Source organism: Spermophilus citellus, assembly GCF_964194105.1.
Source record: "Spermophilus citellus genome assembly, chromosome: 11".
In the NCBI taxonomy this organism is placed as follows: domain Eukaryota; kingdom Metazoa; phylum Chordata; class Mammalia; order Rodentia; family Sciuridae; genus Spermophilus; species Spermophilus citellus.
Window position 1 is genome coordinate 115,130,034 of NC_138192.1, and position 19,115 is coordinate 115,149,148.

General features: G+C 38.0%; 1 protein-coding gene across 10 annotated transcripts in view; it reads right to left on the minus strand.

Annotated features, from left to right (window-relative positions):
- The window catches only part of FN1 (fibronectin 1), a 64,789-nt gene that overhangs the window by 28,646 nt on the left and 17,028 nt on the right, over positions 1-19,115 (minus strand). For all 10 annotated transcript variants that reach the window (XM_081262294.1, XM_081262301.1, XM_081262296.1 and 7 more), the window contains exons 13-23: positions 15,305-15,426; positions 13,195-13,378; positions 12,824-13,000; positions 12,003-12,131; positions 11,813-11,902; positions 10,922-11,116; positions 9,750-10,022; positions 8,099-8,365; positions 3,754-3,848; positions 2,108-2,276; positions 1,609-1,695 (exon numbers count right to left, since the gene is read on the minus strand). In XM_081262294.1, coding sequence (XP_081118420.1) covers positions 1,609-1,695; positions 2,108-2,276; positions 3,754-3,848; positions 8,099-8,365; positions 9,750-10,022; positions 10,922-11,116; positions 11,813-11,902; positions 12,003-12,131; positions 12,824-13,000; positions 13,195-13,378; positions 15,305-15,426 — 1,788 coding nt within the window. The remainder of the gene's footprint in view (positions 1-1,608; positions 1,696-2,107; positions 2,277-3,753; positions 3,849-8,098; positions 8,366-9,749; positions 10,023-10,921; positions 11,117-11,812; positions 11,903-12,002; positions 12,132-12,823; positions 13,001-13,194; positions 13,379-15,304; positions 15,427-19,115) is intronic.

Below are 19,115 nucleotides of genomic sequence, written 5' to 3' on the forward strand. Positions count from 1 at the left end.
ACAGAAAGAAAGAAGGCAGGAAGGAAGAAGCAAGGAGGGAAGGAAGAAAAAGAAAAAGAAAGGAAGGTAGGTAAGAAAATGGAACCAGAATACAGGTAGATAGGAGGGATTCGTTTTAGTGTTCTACAGCCCAGCAGGGTGACTATAGTCTATAATGATCTATAATATATTTTGAACTAACTAGAAAAGTCTGAAGATGCCCAACACACAGAAATAATAAGAGGAGATGGAGATGCTTATTTGATCATTACACACTGTATCCATGTATTCAATTATTTTACTGTACACCCAAAATATGTATAAATTTTGTGTGTCAACTACAAAAAATAATGCTACCTTTCAGCAACAACAGAAAAGAAAGGAAATCTTGGAAAAAGGGGAAATGATGACCAAATTCCTCTCCTCCTACCACTCTCCCCTGCTTTCTCTTAATGATCAAGTCTCGGTAGGACTGCTGAGGGCCATCCCATTTTACGAAACACTCTCGACCTATGGGATTTTCAGGAAGAGAAACCAAGGTGATGCCACTCATTCTAGAAAAAGTCTATAAATTATTGAAGACTTCAGGAATCAAGGAAATTGGGTAGTAAAAGGATTGAGGGAGAGAAGGAAGAGATTCAAATAGATGGTGACAACTAGAGATCTTCAGGACCCAAAGATAAGAGGTGGAAGAGTGATGATGTTAAACTTACCAAAGGACAAGGAAACAAGGGTCTATTTTATCATTAGGAACAAGGTGAACACTAAAGTGTTATACAAGGAAATCCAGCTGGATGGGAAAAAAAATATTTAGGTCATTGCATTGGCTTGTGATCATCTGATGAGGCCATTGAGACTGGAGATTAATGACTAGCTGCCAGCCAGCATGAAACTCCCCAGCAGAAAGTTTCAAAACCAGAGTAACTCAGTTGGAAACTGGGTAGCTTTGGCTTAAACTATGTGTTCATATATTTAAAAACAAATAAACAACAACAACAACAAAAAAAAAAACTTCACCAAGATCATTCTAGACTTCAGAGGGAGATTAGAAAGGATATTTTGAGCTACTTTTACTTTGTGTGATTGTATAGACTGATCAGACTTAGAGATAATTACCTCAGTTTTATACCCACATAGCAGTAGAGGTGTGCAAGAAATACTTCTTACAGGTTTTTATTTTTGTACCAGGGATTGAACCTACGGGCAATCAGGGGCAATGTACCCCTGAGCCACATCCGCAGCCTTTATTTTATTTTTTTCTTTGTGGTCCTGGGGATTGAACCCAGGGCCTTATGCATGTGAGGCAAGCACTCTACCAATTGAGCTATATCCCAGCCTTTTTATTTTGTTTTTAATATTACATTTTATTTTAGAGACAGGGTCTTATTGAATTGCTAAGGGCCTCACTAAGTTGCTGAAGTTGGCTTTGAACTCACAATCCTCCTGCCTCAGCCTCCTAAGCCACTGGGATTGCAGGCATGTGCCACTGCACCCAGCTACTTCTTACAAAAATTTTAACAGTAAAATAAGAATGAGTTAAGTAATAAACTAGATATATTCCTCAAGTTAAGTATAGCAGGTAGTATAAAATCTTGGTTTTGGAAACCCTCTGACTGGTCCCAGGCCTACCTGGGGTGGTGCTCCTCTCCCAGGACACAGTAAGCTCACCAGTATCAGGGTTGGCCTCCAGGTGCAAGTTTGTCGGTGGAGACAGTGCTATGCAAAAAGAAAATGTTAAATTAAACATGAGAGCTCACACAAAGTACTTGGCCAGATGAATGTTTCTTCCCCTTCTTTCTTTTCCCTTCATCCCTCCCTCCCTTCCTTCCAGAATTGGTGAAATTATAGAAGTTATAGTATGAAAACATGGTGCACAATTATTTTGTACTACGAATGGAATTATTTCCATCTTTCCAGTTTGCAAATACTCTTGACATGGAAAGAACATATCTTATGCCCCAAAATACCTGGCATGAGTTGGATCCGCTCTTCCAAATTTCTAAGTAGTAAGTTGGGATAGGATTTTTCCCCCATACTGTTTTTATAAGTAGTGCTATTGACAGATTTTAAAAAGTAGAACAGTTTGAAAAGCTAAAAGAAAAGAAAAAAACACAAGAACTCTCCCTACGTGTCACCACTCTGTTGACAATCGGCTGTTCGATTTCTTTCCCATCTCTCAGGACTTGGACGCTATAATCATATTCGACTCCTGGAGTCAAGCCAGACACGACAATGCTTCCTGAGGCTGAAGTCACTTCTCGTGGGGCCTCACCTCCCTGGCTTGGTCGCACACCCAGCTAGAGGGAGGAGAGCACATAAACACAAAGGACAAGCATTTCTGGTTAAATAATAGTTAAATTATAAACTAGATACATGTTGAGAGGTTGTGGTTAGACTTTACATATCATGGCTCCTCAGAAACACACAATGTACTTTCACTGGGGAGGCACTGGAGACGTGCCGTAGCTCTATTTCCAACCTCAGCTGGAAATTCCCTAGATTGGAGCCAGGGTAGAAGAGGTATCGTTCAAATGGCACTAAGGTGGTTTGTGATGGAAGGTTCCAGAGAAATGCCTGGAACCTTCTATTAAAAATGCTGATTTGCTTGATAAAGGACCTTCTGGTACAAACAGGGGGCTTTGGGCCACATGATATAGTTCACTTCTATTTTCTTTTGTGTGAGAGGAAATTCCCTAGGCACTCTATTAAATGAGTTATTTACATCCAGTTCACTTTTCAGTTGCCATTTCAGGGCACCAGCCTCTGTAGCACCTCTTATTAAACACACACACACACACACACACACACACACACACACACACAATCCTCCTGTTGAAGACATTATGTTCACAGTTTCAGCTGCAGGATATGTTACAAAAGAAGAATTAAAATAAATGTGCCCATAGTTTTAAATCCTTTTAAATTTCTATTTCAAAAACCCAGGTAACATTGTGTTATGAAATGGTGTTAGACCTCAGAGAAATCCTTCATATGCTACGCAGCATCTGAAAGTTAGATTGATGCCATTAAAGGAAATCCACAAGGTACATTGGCACACTTCAAAAAGGAGTCTCAATAAGTGGCCTAATCATCAATATGGCCATTATATACTCAAAAAGGAAATGACCTCTGGCTTATTTTTAAACAATCCTGGGGGTTTAGTCTTAATTTCCAGTCTTGATGAATTATTTCTTCCTCCATTCTCTACATAAACAACAAAAGTAATTCTTTCAAGCATATTCATTTGTATTCATCATTTCCCTAATATCATTACTTTAAAGAACATGAATCCAGATATCTACAAGGGAGACCTCAATCTTAACCTCTATTAAAGAAATTTACCCATGGGGCTTTGAACAAGTCAAAAGGAAACTGATTAGATAAAAGTGTGATTTTTAAATGACTCCGAGTTTAATTGTTCTCCCCAAACTGGCTTTTGTGAACTGCTTGGCACCCATTTAGAACAACATATCAAATGGAGTTCTCCTATATTTTTCTTAAATGTAGTTCCCTGGGGGAAAGGATAGAGAAAATAAAAACAGCAACAACTAACAGGTCCGTGCTACTGTTTTCTCCTTTGCAAAGCACACACACAGCCTCAGTCCATCCTTGCAGCAACTGAACAAGGTAAGCAAGGGGATCCTCCAGGTGTGAACAGAGGCAAGTAACAACACCCAGGTCTCCTCTCCTGAACAGCTTCTATCTACTGCATGCAAAAACAGGACGGCTCTATCAAGCCTGCATCGCAAGAATTTAGGAACATCTGCAGTTTACCTTAAACCCAATCCTTGGAACAGGGATCCATGTGATCACAATGGTGGTCTCAGTGACCTCTGTGTTGAAAGGTGGAATGGAGCTCGATGGCTGCACTGTGAAATGAACCAACACATGTGTTCAACACCTTCAACTCGTAAATAATGGTAGAAAATGTAAAAAAAAAACAGTATCTTTATCTAGAACTTGAGTTTAATGAACCGGTAGATGGAGAAGGAGTTACTTCATCAGGTGAGAAGAGCAGTGCTTCTCAATGATCAATGTGCCACACAAATAACCTGGTGAAAATCCAGGTGCTGATTCTGGAGGTCCAGCACGGGGTTGGGGAGCTAGCTTTTCAAACAGGCCAATGATGCCAACTCTGGTCTGTGAATCACACTTGAGTATAATAGGTGGCTAGACAACCCTTTCAACTCCTTAGATTCTGTGATTTGTGGCTTTTCATCATTGTTGGGATTTGAGTTTGGTGACAATAAATTTTCTTATAACAGAATAAAGTCCCTTATAAAATATGTAACTGGTCACTGCAAACAGAGGATCATTTGGTTTCTTAAACATTAAGAGCAATGGTAAAATTACAGATGTGATTTAAAAATAGCTTTTTGATGAATTTTCCACAATGGTGACCAATATTTTTGGTTGCTTGGTTGTGGTAAGTGATGCCATATAAAAGTTAAAAAAAAAATTCTGAAATCATGGATGTATTTTAATTGTAAAAATTCATCCTTTTAATATATGATTGTTCATTCATAAGAATTCTATAGAAGTTTAGTATCCTATCACTAGAATTAGAAATCATAACAAAGGTTTATTTTGCATCTTCTAGCATCCTAGCACCAGTTATTTCTCTTAGTGAAAAATATTCCTTGAAGCAAGGGATTAGACAAAGGGGAATGAAGGGAAGGGAGTGGGGATGGAAATAGGAAAGACAGCAGAATGAATTGGACATAACTTTTCTATGTTCATATATGAATACCACCAGTGAAACTCCATATCCTGTACAACCTCAAAAACCGGAATCGAATTAGAATAAGTTATACTCCATATGTATATGTCAAAATACACTCTATATCATGTATATCTAAAAAGGACAAATTTTTAAAATGTCTTCAAAAAAGCGAGGAGGAAAAAGAGCATGTGTACACAGTTAAGGCAGGCATTCCCAACAGCCTTGCAAATTCTTGTTATAAACTTAGAAAGATGAGGCTTTGGAAGCCAAGAAGTTTGAGTTGGGTGAATTAAGTTCAAGGGTTTGGAGCACATTAGTAGCCCTGGGTTATGCCTTCACAATTCCTTCCATTTTATGTCCCAATCAAACTCTGTTCTCACTGGGAAAAATAACTACTGAAAGCATTTATTCTAAATCATGAATGGCTAGTGAGACAAAGAGTTATCCTCCAGAATTACACCAACAGAGATTAAAAAGTCTTCAGACTCTAGTCTATGTAGCTCCAATCAAATGTTTTGTTTTTTTTTTCTTTTGATGCCATTTGGGAATTTAGACTCAACACTGCAATTCTTCCTGTTTTTCCCCCTCAGTCTGGATTTTAATGTCTTACTTCTTATTTTTATTTTTAAAATACTGTGTGGGAAAAAGTCAAATATCTGTGTGGGCCATTTTGCAGAGACTGCTATAATGAATGAACTGAACTAAGGTTTAGTGAGCTATTTTGTTAAGTATATTATTCTGGTGGCATTTGGGGAAACGGGGGTGGGTGATCCTTGGTACTCTCCAGCACCTCTGAAATCATACATTACGTGGCTGTGGCTCACTTTGCCAAAATACCAGGGCCAGCCGGGGGTCACCATTTTTAATGGCCCACAAGAAACAATTTAGAGAACAGTCAATTTCTTTTATTGAACATCTGTGAAAGCCACAACTTTTTCACAAATTACATTCTCTCCAACAGTCCTGGACTTTAGAACTGGGTATTTTCTATTGCTTGAGCTAGCCAGGGAAAATCTTCCCAAATTTAAGATGATCCTTTCTGTCTGGGAAGACCATTACAGGAAAATCACCAAACCACAAACCCACACACTGATGTCAAACAAAGGATGTGACTGTTAACTATGAGTTACAGATTCTGGAAGGTCTTGTTAGGTGAAGAACCTGGCTGTTAAAGAAATAAAATATGCCCTATCAATAAAGGAGTGAGCCATATTTTCCCCAGAAATAGCTGCTTCTTCCCACTTTTCTCACATTTGCTCTTAAGAATTCAGCACAAGTTATAAAACTCAGGAAAGTTATTCCCAGAATTCAGCTTAGTAAGACAGTAAAAAAGCTACAGAAAGTTAAAAGTAATTTCAAAAACAGCAAGCTCTGCGGATGTTTACAGCCACAGGAGTGTTTGAGGTTCAAATGAAGTTGTATAACTCCTTGTTTACGTTGGTTTATTTAAATATAAGCTGGCCTGAGTGGTTCTCATTATCATTTCTTTCTCAATCAATCATCTCTTCAACAAATGTTTTTTGAAAGTATACTCTGCAATGTACTATGTTAACCTTTACATAATAAAAATCAATTTTGCTATTAGCATTTTAATTCAAATATAATTATATTTTAAGTAAATATATATATATATATATATATAAAACATATTCAAGAGAGCAAAAAATAGCATTTCCAATAAGTATATCAAAGTTCTTCCCCCAAAGAAAAGTTCCTGTACTGATCCCCTCACTCCACCTAATTATTGTTATCTTCACTAAAAATTCTCTTTCATTTCATAGACACTCTATCCAGCAAAAAAAGAAAAGTACATAAAATATGTCTCATGCTAATGAAAAAGACAACTATATAATTCTACATTTCAGTAAAAAAGGCTCTCTGCTGAAAGGAAACAGGCACTGGACTTTCCATTCTAACTCAGTGAAGGCCTTTCTTAAGAAACACAAAGACAATTTCATGAGAGTAGATTTTAGGCTCTCTCAGAACCAGATGACATAAAAGAGTGAAATTTTAAGGTGAACTTTCTTTCAAATGAAAAGCAAATTTCATTTGCCTGTGATTAACAATCATTTAGGAAAAAGCCTTCACTGGCCAGACACCAAATTTAAACGGAAATAAGTTTTTGGTGAAGTATGGATTCCTATGGGGAAACATTTATAGAGAGTTTTCTTTGGGAAATAAATTCCAGAGTTATGCACAAAATAAAGGTTGTCTTGACTTTTTTTTTGACTGCTTTTGAATGTCTATATTTTTAAATTAGTAAAAGAGGAAGATTTGTGGAAAGCTTTTGGGAAATTGAAAACTAGTACATGGTTGCAATATATGCTGAAAAAAGTGCTTATGTTAGATGTTTTCATAATTCAAAATGTCAAGTTGAAAATAACAAATAATATTCGGCTAGCAATAAGGAGTCTCATAATTCTTTGTAATGTAAATGGAATGTACTTAGTGGAAATCAGTTTGTGAATAGAGGCCTTTATTGTGATGTGTATATATAGAAGATTTAAGACCATTTCCTCTAAAATGTTGAGCAAAAGTAGAAACATGACCAAAAATTATTGTTAGAATTTTCACCCTCTGTGGAACTTCAAGAGTTTTTTAAGGAAAAGAAAAAAAATGAAAGAAAGAAAAGAAAGTTCGTTTTTGTGTCCTTTAAAAGTACTTAATGCTTTGCGTCAACAACACTTGGGAGAAATAATTTCCTCAGCTTCTTGCTCTATTGGTTGGTTTCTGCTCAGTCCCTAGATATTTTTTATTCTGCTTGTATGGCTATCATTTGATGCCCAATGTAATAAACTATAGGTAGAGATGCTAATTTAGTTTGTCTTAACTATTTGGTAAATTTATTTTGTCCAATAGAATTCAATTTTTCTAATTGCAGGGTCATTATGCTACTCAAAGTGCTAGCCTAGGAGGAAATAAGGAACTTGGCAATGTATGCAAAAAAAAATTTTTTTTTCCTTTTTTGAGCCACTATAGATCAAACCTAGGGCTTTGGGCATGCTAGGCACGTGTTTTGCTCATGCAGTCACATCACCAGCCCTCATAGAGAAGATCTTTCTTCAAAAATTATATCAGCTAAATGAAATAGCATGCTTTTGAATTACATTCTGGCACAAGCTCCTTGTCTTTCGCAGATGAATAATAAACAATTTATGGCACAGTAGCCAATCCGTAGAGCACATTTTTAGTAGCATTGCTTTAAATGATGTACTAAGTTTTTAAAATTAACCTTTAAAAATGGAAGAACAGAGACTGCAGAAATACAGTAAAGAACCTATGATACGGCTGGGGATACAGCTCAGTTGGTAGAGTGGTTGCCTTACATGCACAAGGCCTTAGGTTCAATCCCCAGCACCATTAAAAAAAAAAAAAAAGAACTAAATTTTGGCTTACATGTAGTGAAGACTCCAGTGGCTTTGGGGCTCTCTTGGTCGCCTTTGATACCTACAAGGGTGACAGTGTACTCAGACCCAGGCTGCAGGTTCCTCAGAGGGTACTTGGAGACAGAGGGCCCCACGTTGTACTGCTTGGGCCGGCCTCCTCGGGTCAGGCCCACCGTCAGTCGGTACCCTGAGATCCGGGCCCGAGGTGGGGTCCAAGTTACCAGGACACTTGTGTCACTTTCATTGACAAATTGGAGGTTAGTGGGAGCATCCAGTTCTAGAAAAAAAAGATGAAACATGTCAAGAAATATTTAGATCAGTAATTATCTCATTGAAATCTTAAAGCTTGACCAAACAGTGTTGCGTTTCTTCTACTCAAGGTAGAAACTAAAGGAAAAGTCAAAACTCTGGAGAAAATGAGCCTTTAAGAGGCAGAGCACTTTGTACAACTTTGCCTAAACACTGTGTCAGCCATGAGAAATCCTTGACCTTTTCCCCTTGAGGGTTATCCTTTGGACAGTCTCATTTTCAGCAAGATCTCCCATCACACTCACAAATTACAATTACATTAAAGCGATGGCATTTTCTTAAAAAAGCAAAACAAATACTTGTGAACCCCACAATTTTCTCAGAGCCAGAAAGGTTATGGGAAGAGAGAGAAACTCAATAGAAAGGACAGCAAGACGGAAGTTCCCTATGGATCAAAGGAAGAGTCTATGCATTTATTAAATGAATAGTCCTTTGCTGGAGAAATAAATGTTATTTTCGCATGGTTCTGAGTAGACACTAATTATAGTCATTAGAACAGGCTCAGAACCTCAGATTCTCAGTAGGACATGGGTGACTTTGTGCTATCTGAAAGAATCACATCCATTGTGGGTTTTCTTCTTGACTATGACAACTAGCAGTTTCCCCTCAGAATTCTAGAACACATTTCAGATACAAGAAATCTTTAGGAGGTGGCTGGGTATAATTGAAAACAGGGAGTCCAGAATCAAAAAGTCAGATTTTAGAGCCAGTTCTATCTCTTCTTAGCTCTATGACCTTACAACTTGCAGAACTTCAAAAATGTTTCAGTTTCTTTCTGAATCCAGTAGAGATAATAATATTTTCCTTTATAAGATTAAAATGAAGATTAAATATGAGTACTTTGCTAGAACTGAGCAGACAACTCAGTGTTCAAAATAGTAGACACATTCATTTCCACATTTTTTTTTGCAGTGTTGGAAATTGAACATATTAGGTAAGTGCTCCACCACTGAGCTACATCCCTAGCCCAGCAACTACAATTCTTAAATTCTACTATAAAAGTGTTAGCAGTTTACATTTTAACTTAGATCTAGCTATATTTATTAAATAAAAAATGCACTCAAATTACTTAACCATGTTTCCATTAGCAAAGGAAATTAGGTTCTCTTAGTGCCATCCCCCTGAGTATTGGAAATGGATTACCATTTACCATCCACAGAGCTTATCTGAATTTTCATTCCAAGTTTAGTGAGCTTTACATTCAATACACAGTCTCCCTGTTGGGCATTTTTCTACTGCTAGGCTGTAAACCCAGGAGGTTAATAGAACAGCAAGGTTGCACTTCCACATAGGTCAGATGTGAGGGTGGAGAAGCTGGGGATGGGGCAGACACAGGTAGGAAGAGTACATACTGGTTGTCTGTTGTGCAGTCAGAGGCTTGCTCTCCCTCCCCTGGTTCACGGCAAAGACCTTGAAGTAATAGGTGGCCCCGGGGGACAACCCCATGACTTCTGCAAAAGTGTTCCTGTTAATGGGCAGCCTCTGCCCATGCTCCCCAGGCAAGTTGACAGGGATCACATCCACACGATAGCCAGTCACTGCACTGTCAGGGGGTGTCCACATGATGGTGACCTTCACATCTGTCACTTCCACAAACTGCAGGTCTTTAGGAGGGGGAACTTTATCTAACAGACAAGAAACAGCAAGTCATTCACAATTCCAACTTTTTTTTTTTTTTTTTTTTTTGTACTGGGAATTTAAGCCAGGGAAACTTTACCACTAAGCCACATCCCCAGCCCTTTTAATTTTTTATTTTGAGACAGGGTCTCACTATGTGGCTTAGGACCTGGATAAGTTGCTGAGGCTGGCCTTGAACTTGAAATCCTGCCTCAGTCTCTCAGGTTGCTGGGATTACAGATGTGCACCACCATGGCCAGCTGAAAACTGTCTTTAAGGCCATTTTCCTGGACATGTTAGGCACTTCATGGGGTTACCCTCCAGAGCACTGCTAAATTTTGTCTCTTAACCAGATAATTGGCTTTTTTTTTTGCATAGATTTTCATGGTTCAGTCATACTGCTTACATTATGAAATTTGAAGTTTTGTGTCTAAAATACATAGGTAAATGTATGAGTTTACAGCATAAGAGGTATCAATTTGGAGAGAGAAGTTAAACATAAAAAAAAATACAGTTTAAGGTAACTGCCAAAAAGATAAGATGGTCTTATTTTACTGAACTATTTTATAATAATCCTAAGAGCAACAGATAAAATGACCCTAGGCTTCTGAGGAAAAAAATAAGAAAAATTGATGGTAAAATTGTTTTTTGACTAGAAGTGCCAACAGCTGTCTTTGATAAGCTCCCTTACTTAGATTGTGGACACTTCAGCGGAATATCCTTAGTTTAAGATGATCTGAATGTAGGAACACTACTGACAGAGAGAAAACCACCGTCTCTCAGGGACAATCAACCTTGGTCTTTGTACTCCAGGTCTCCCCAGGAGGCTAATGGAATGAACTGGATCCCAGGAGGTCTACCTGTTATCTAGCTGCCCCAGGGGAGAAGACACCAAGGGGAGCATTACCTGACCGTGGGGTGCCCGTGGTTTCTTGCTGGATGAAGACAGGAGTACTCTCCTGGTTTTCTTCCACGGCATAGATGGTGATGTTGTACTGAACTCCAGGCTGCAAGTCACTGAGGGTGACAGAGTTGGCAGTCTCGGGGAGGTTGAGCTCGGTGCTACCGCCCTCTTCTGATGGTGCATAGACTATTCTGTAACCTGCAGGGTCAGGAGAAAAGTATGAAGTGCTGTTTTATAAAACAGAGGCTAAGAAAATCATGAATCCTCCCCTCTCTAGTCACCCTTACACCTTGCTTGATTAGTTAAGAATCAGCAAGATTCTTTTTGATTCTTTCAATGCTACCACTTCTAATGACTATTCAGCACAAAGATAAAATAAGAAGAGCCATACAAACCTTTTTAATAATAAATATCATCCTTGAAGACATGAGATACTTAATAACTGTCAAATTAGAAAAGCCAGTAGGTGGAAATCTTCATGCTAGGCTGATTTCTCTTCTTTGAGCTCTGGATTATGGAAGCAATTAATGAACCAGCCTGAACACAGAGCTCTCAAGCCCTGTCTGTGTCTTTGAGGAACCAAGCCCTGTCTGTGTCTTTGAGGAACCTCTATTATGAGGCTGAATAGGCAACTTAGCTCTTCTTTAAGAGTAAGCCTTAGTGTAAGGTTTTCAGAAATGCCACACCTCTGCAGCCCTGGAAATGCTTGCTGTAATGGCCAATGAGCTGCCTTTGCAGGGCTGTGTGCGTGAGTGTGTGTGTGTGTGTGTGTGTGTGTGTGTGTGTAAGGAGTTGGTAAAATGGAATGTTACACTGATCCACAGTCTGAATCTGCTCTTGCCACACTTAGCCATAAAGATTAACAAAGAAGCCAAAGAACAAGGCTAAACCCACCTGTGATTGGTGCCTGGGGTCTGCTCCAGCGAACAACAATGGAGGTGTCATCAACTTGGCCCACAGTAGGGTCAGGAGGGGCGTCAGGAGCTAACAAAGAAAGGAAGGAGGAAGTGAGGCAGCTGGGCAACTTTGCTATAGTCCTACTTTTACAAAAGGATTCCTTGAAAACCACGTAGCACACAGGTACCTGTTGTCTGTGAGGTAGACAGGATCAAACTTTGCTCCCCGTCTTCGGCTATCTGATAGACATTTACAATGTACTTTCGGCCAGGAAGCAGGTCAGGGATGCTCACAGAAGTGGCCGTGCTCGGGAGTTCTTTGGAATAAAAAAGGAAAGGTCACTGATCAAAGCAAACCAATGCCTCCACAGCTGATCTAAGAAGAACTACATATCACAGGGGGGGAAAGACTAGAAGGAGATGTAGTAAAAGATAATCAGTGATTATTAATGTACTATGGGATATTTCTTCTTTCGTTTTTCCAAAATCTTCTCCTAAAGATGCATAGTTTTAATAATCCACCCCCAAATTTTTGAAAATAGCTCTGTGTGGTTATAAGTCATAGTAGCAGCAATGGGCAGAAAGTGATGGGGGTCGGGGTGGGAGGGATATTCTTTTTCTTGACCTGGATGCTGGTCCCATGAATGAGTTCAACAAACTTTGTAAAAGATCTCTAACCATGGGAATCTGAGAAGCATAAGCAAAGGACCTGAGCACTCTTCAACGCTACCATCATCAGAGGTAGTCCTCATATACAATCACTGCCATGAGAAAATAGTTCCTGTTGTGCAAACCTATGTCCAGGCAAATACTTGGTGCTCAGTGAAGCTCACATCAGGGACCAGGACAAAGTGCCGTTGCTCACAGGAACCCAGCCAGTTCTGTAAAGGGTCTGCCCCTCCCTGACTTATCAGAGGGGAGAGTGTTCAGACCACGTATGATGCCCTGTCCCCAGGGGGTCTACCCATCACCCCTCCAAACCTGTCCTGAGACAATGTGGTTAGCTTACCCAGGTACCGTGGCTCAGCTCCCTCCTCACTCAGCTCATACACCACCCGGAATCCAGACAAAGTATCGGAAGCTGAGACCCATGAGACCACAAAGCTGCTGGCAGTGATTTCAGTCACAGATTCAGATGTGGCCACCACCGGTGACAAAGGTGTCGTCTCTCCTGTCACGGTGTTGCCTAGAGTGCCACAGAAAGGGGGAGAGCAGTCCTTGAGTTTTCTAGAATGTTCACCCTTCTTGTCTGAAGAATACTGTAATTTAAAAAATGGAGGTGCCATTCACGGAAGGAATTGAACTGAGAATGAAGCAGGTCCTGCAGGGAGCCCAAGTCTGGGATACCCAGGTGTAGACACGAGGATGCTAGGTACGTACTGGTCCCTTTGGGGGTGCTGCTGCTGGTGGTGGTAAAGTCGAAGCGTGTCACTTCTCTGTGGCCATACTGCTGAAAACTGATGAGCTGCCCCTCATATATCACTCCTGGGGTCAGGCCTTTGATGACGTAGGAGTTTAAGTGACCAGGAATGGTAGCATCTTTCCAACGGCCCACAGAATTTTTCTGAAAATTTAAATGAAATTTAAAAAAAAAGAAAAAAATCACACAAGAGTTTGCAAGGATGCACATTCAGAGATGAATGAGGTGAGCAATCTTCAAAGACAAATGAGTAGATTTTCAGCTCCACTCTGGAGGACAGTTGTGGAAAACTGAATTCAGAACAGGGGCTAGCAGTAAAGTTTGTTGATGTTAATAATTGTATTGTAAGTATTATTTATTGAGAGTTTATAGCTCTGTGCTGTTTTGCTTGCTTCTCCCACTGACCTTCACCTCCCTGCATCCTACTCAGTAGTGTTGGTATCACTGCACTCATTTTACAGGTGGAAAAACCAAGAGTTATGTGACATGCTGGAGATTATGAATTTGCAAGCGCTGAACACCTTTGCTTTGGCCAGAGCAATTACTTAATATTGGTGAATACAATTATGATATCCTAAATTTTCATCTTGCCCACTTTTTTCCCACTTTTACAATAAGCAGAGATAGTTTCCTTTCTAAAATGGGAAATATGTTCTATCATCTTTTAAGTTGGTGGGATACAATTCAAGTTTCTTGCCCTGCGGAAGTGTCCAAAGGCACCATACTGTTTTTGCGATTCAGATTCTGGGGACAGCACAAACAAGATTCAACTGGTCTGGTTTTGTGACTCATTCTTGGATACAAACTATCCCATCAAAAGTGGTCAGCCAACTTTGGACAAGACTATAGAAGAATGTAATTTCAGTTTATTTAATCTTTTGCTCCTGGTTTACATTTTTCACATCCTGTTCAACTTCATTAATATGTCATAGATCACAAAGCTCACTGCAATAGAATGTGTGGAGAAGAAACACCCTAACTTCAAACAAGACGAAATCCTTTTAAGTATAAATATTCAAAGTAGTATGAGTATCAAAATACATTTTGTATCCCCAGTGATTTTTCTTTTTAATTGTCCAATCAACCAGTTCACAGATTTAATTCAAATGCTCAAGTGCCCATTTATATTTTGGGGATAAATGAAAGTGATCCTAGTATCCTTTGAACTTAAATTTTAACTCAAATACTCTGTGAAAAAATTTGAAATTAGTCATTAAAATTAGCTCCAAATTGGTAGTAAACTTGTATTCAATGTGAGCTTTTAAAATTAGCTATCAGAAGAAAAGATTAGAAAATATACTCATAAGGAAACAATCAAAAAGTTTCCATTTTAATAGACATTTTCTCCTGTATTTAAAGTACTGTTCCTCAAATCATGTTATGAACTTAGAAGTTGTATTGGGGTAGGTTTGAGAGGGTAAGAAAAACTAAAGCTTAATGGACATTATCTTCCTTGGTATGGTTTCTTCAGTTTCTAGACGTTTAGAAAATCACAGGGCTCATTCTTTAAATAAACCAACTATCATCCCTCATCTGCACTTTCCTCTCATCCATCTCTTTCTCTTCTATCTAAATAACCTTAGGAGATAAAATTAATGCTTGAAACAATGAATCTTAGGCTGGAGATGTGGCTCAGTGGTAGAGCACTTGCCTGGCATGCAGGATGCCTGGGGTTTGATCCTCAGTACCACACATAAAACAAAACAAAAAACAAAAATATGGTTTAAAAAGTGAATCAAAAAAGAAAGGAATTAATTTACAGGACGGATCCCAATAAGTTCTTCCTTTAATAGAGTTGAAAGACATGCAAAAAAATTAGATTATCTTCCCACATTGGGCAAGATTAAGTTTATGCTATCATTTCTAATTCCTTGCAACATAAATTTCTAAATTCTAAATACAAAAAAAAAAAAACCAGTCAATTTGATTGACCACATATTCTCACTAAGAAAACATACTGATAGTTAATCAGATCTGTTGACTCAAAAGCTAGAAACAAACAAAAGAAACATATCAGAATTTGGTGAGGTGGGGATACTCAATATTCAGGGTTTCTGGATGGATACTCACAGGTCTCCACCTGAGAATGTACTTGGTGATGTGAGATGGTTCTGGTGCATTCCAATGGATGGGGTGAGAGTTGGGCTGACTGGGGGTCTCAGTGATAATTACTTGGACAGGACCAGATGTACCTAAAAATTTTAAAAGATGAGATTTGGTTATATAGAGTATTCACTCCAATTTAAAATTTAATGTTCATGGATGTCACCATTAAAAACAGATTGCTTATCAGTTAATATTACTATAATAAAAATGATCTGGGCTTGGTAAAGCCTTTTACCTCCTGACACTGGAAATCAATGCAACAAATTCTTTCTTAGATGATTATTATTGTTCTTCAAATGAGAAACACAAATGTTTACAACAAATAAAACTATTGTTTTTTTAAAATCTCCTTAATCTGTTTTCTTCTTTATTTTCGAAGGAAAATTGTGAAACAATTGTGAAATTGCTTTAACACAAACAATGTAATTCAGAATACAAACTTCATTTACTGATTATATTGTTTCCTTTAAAGAAAATTCTAATTTGTGAAAGTTTCATTACCAATGACTCTGCTATCTGAGAAGAAAACGACATTCCAAAGGCCATATGACATGATGTAAAACAAACACATTTCTAAATGGTGCCGAATCTTAGGCAAATAGACAAAGGTAATAATTAAAAACCCAGTTTTATTTCTCATCAGCCTAAGCATTCTGTCAGTTTGAAAAAAGAAATCTAGCTTTATTTCTACTCAAAAAGTATACTCTAAAATCACACCACTGGTCAAATTATTAAAAGATCAAAAATTTTTTTCAAAAAGAGTTAACAACTGAAATGACATTATGAAGTACATAATAAATTCAATGTTTCCACATCTTGGTATGTGTGACTGTTATGGACTTGGTTCTTTTGTTTAAGGAAAAGGAAAAATAAGGAAAGAGAATCAATTTGTTAATACAATAGACTCCACTTAGGATAAAACAAAACAGTCCTGAAATATTTAGGTTTATAGAACAGAAAACTATCTTTCTCTTAAACACTGTATTCTCTATAATGTCAGCCAATGTTCAATTTTCTAGGAATAAAAAAAAGTTCTTTGTAATTAATAACCTTTCCAAGAATTCTGTATGTTTAATAAAGCACTTCACCAGATTATTCACAGATTTAAGTTTCCTGAAAGGTCTCAGGGAAAAGTATATTTATTTTCAAATATATAGAAACTTATTTATAAATATATTTAGTATCTTAGCTATTAAATTATCTTTGAAAACAAAGTCTTCTCTAGCAGAATAATTATCTAACTTGTAAATCTAGGTATACTTAAAAGTCCTAGAATAATACACTGACTCTCATGCGGGTAAAAATTCAAAGTTGGTTGGAGATCCAAATATTCTTTGAATCTTAATTTCATTGAGGGTACATATTTCCAGGCCACATGGCTATCAAAGTTCATATATAAAATTCACAGCTTTCCATTCTAAACTGACACATATTTCACAGAACATGCAGGATGTTTGTTTTAATCAATTGGCAAAAATTACATGACCCTCTTTGAGACATCCCTCTATTCATGGAGATTCTCACAAATATGAATATGTTTTTAAAGATAAATATTTAAGAAAAGTTTTAGAGATGTGACTATTTAAAGTACTTTCATATAAGTCAGTAAATAGAGAAATATCAGATCCTTAAGTTATTTATGATCATTGGCATTAGGTTGTATAAATATTGATCCTTGAAAGAAATCCTACTACAAACTCTTCAGAGAAAGAGACACCTGGTATGCATTTTATTTAGGGTGTCAATCATGACTTTGAGGCGAGGGGAAGTGTATGAAGAATGAATGTCTATGAAGATAGTTTTAAAAAGACAATACAAGTCACCTTTAAGAATAATTATACTGCCATGTCCACGAGGAGGAGGCTGACAAAGGGGAATGAAGGGATACGGGAAAAGGTTACCACGATGGTTTGACCCTAGCCAAAGAGAAGCACACTGGAGTTGCCCCTTTTCCTTCGATGTTCTGAAATTCTAGGTTTTAATGTTGAGGCTTATGCCGTGGCACACCTTTAATGGAACTGCACTGAATAACAAGTGGGGACTTAGCATATTTTTGCCCAAGAAGCAAAGAAACTGTGTCAGTTATTTGCGAAGTCAATTAAATTCCTTTTAATCACCACACTCTATACTACATACAATTCAGACACCATTGACAATATTTAAATTTTTGACCTTTATTTATTCATTTTTTTTTTTTTTTTTGGTGATGCCGGATTGAATCCAGGGACTCCCATGTGCTAATAAGCAAGCTCTCTACCAATGAGCTACATCACCAGCCCTTTTTAAATTTTATTTTGAAACAAGGTCTCACAAAATTGCTCAGACTGGCCTTGAACTTGAGATTCTCCTGCCTTACCCTTTACAGTAGCTAGGATTACAGTGTGCACAGCCATGCTGGATTTTCTCATTCTTTTAATATTGGCTGGTTGGTAGAAATTCTCCAATTAACCTCTCTGGCATATAGTAGCAATATACTACCAATAATTCACCACCAAAATCTTTACTCCCTTTCTTCTTTAGTATGATCAAACAAACAATAAAGTAGTTAAGATAGACACCAGGTCTACCCTTATAAAAACAGCTTAAAATAAGGTCAAAATGATTAATTTCCAGTAATGGTGACCCTGTAGAAGTTAAACATTCATGATTTTTAGACTCAGTCACTTTTTCCTCTATTTAATTTGCTAAGCTCTGTGTTCTCCTAGTTGCTTATTAACAAACCAAAAGCCACGTCTCTTTTGCTAGTTTGAACAACTCTAACAAGTCCTCTGTGGGAGGAACAAACAGACCAGGGCTCAGAGACTATCTGTTGGCAATCTGTGGTCCCTTTATTCTTTCCACACCCTTAGAGCACCACATGCTTCACATGAGCCATTGAGCAAAGAGACAAACACCTAAGAATGAGGCTGAGCCCCTTTCCCCGAGGTCTCCCCTGCGCAATGGACACCTGGCCTTCCTCTTTTTCAGATAACAGGAACAAAGGCGTCAGGTAAAAAGACTTGTTCCCACCCAGATTACATCTCTAACAGATCCACCTAAATGCAAGCAAGCAGCTGTGTGGACAGGTTTATTTAAAAAAAAATAATAATAATAGAGGAAAGATTTCTGTAAATCACTCAGGAGAAAATAGTTTCCAACAATTGCCACATCAATTTCAATAATCGTAAACATAAAAACAGGAATATTTCTTTACAAGGTTCTGTCCTCTGGTTGCACCATTTAAAACAATGCATATTTTCTGAACCTATAGTGCTTTTGTAATCAGATGTAAAACTATATTAAAATTTTTTTTTACTTTTTTTTTTATATCAGGGATTGAACCAAGAGGTTCTTAACCACAGGGTCATATCCCCAGCCTTTTTTTTTTTTTTTAATTTTTTAGTTTGAAACAAGGTCTCACTAAATTGCTGAGGCTGCTTTGAATTTGAAATCCTCCTGCCTCAGCCTCCTGATCCACTGGGATTACAGATGTGTGCCACAGTGCCTAGCTAAATTAAAAAAAAAAAAAAATTAAGGTGATTCTTTAGCCTAAATCTACCAAGAAACACAACTTAAAGGGCAGGTGGGTCTGTGCCCTGAGCATATGCAGTCACCTTCTCCAGACCTGATAATGTCTGAGGATTGGCAAGAGCTAAATCTCCCAGGGTCATAGAAAGGGTGCAATGGTGACTGTTATTTAAGATCACAAACTGTCAGATTATTAGTGTGGAAGGAATTTTAAAGGTAATTAGCTACAATCCCCCCAGTTTACAGATGAGGAAATGGGGAACAGAAG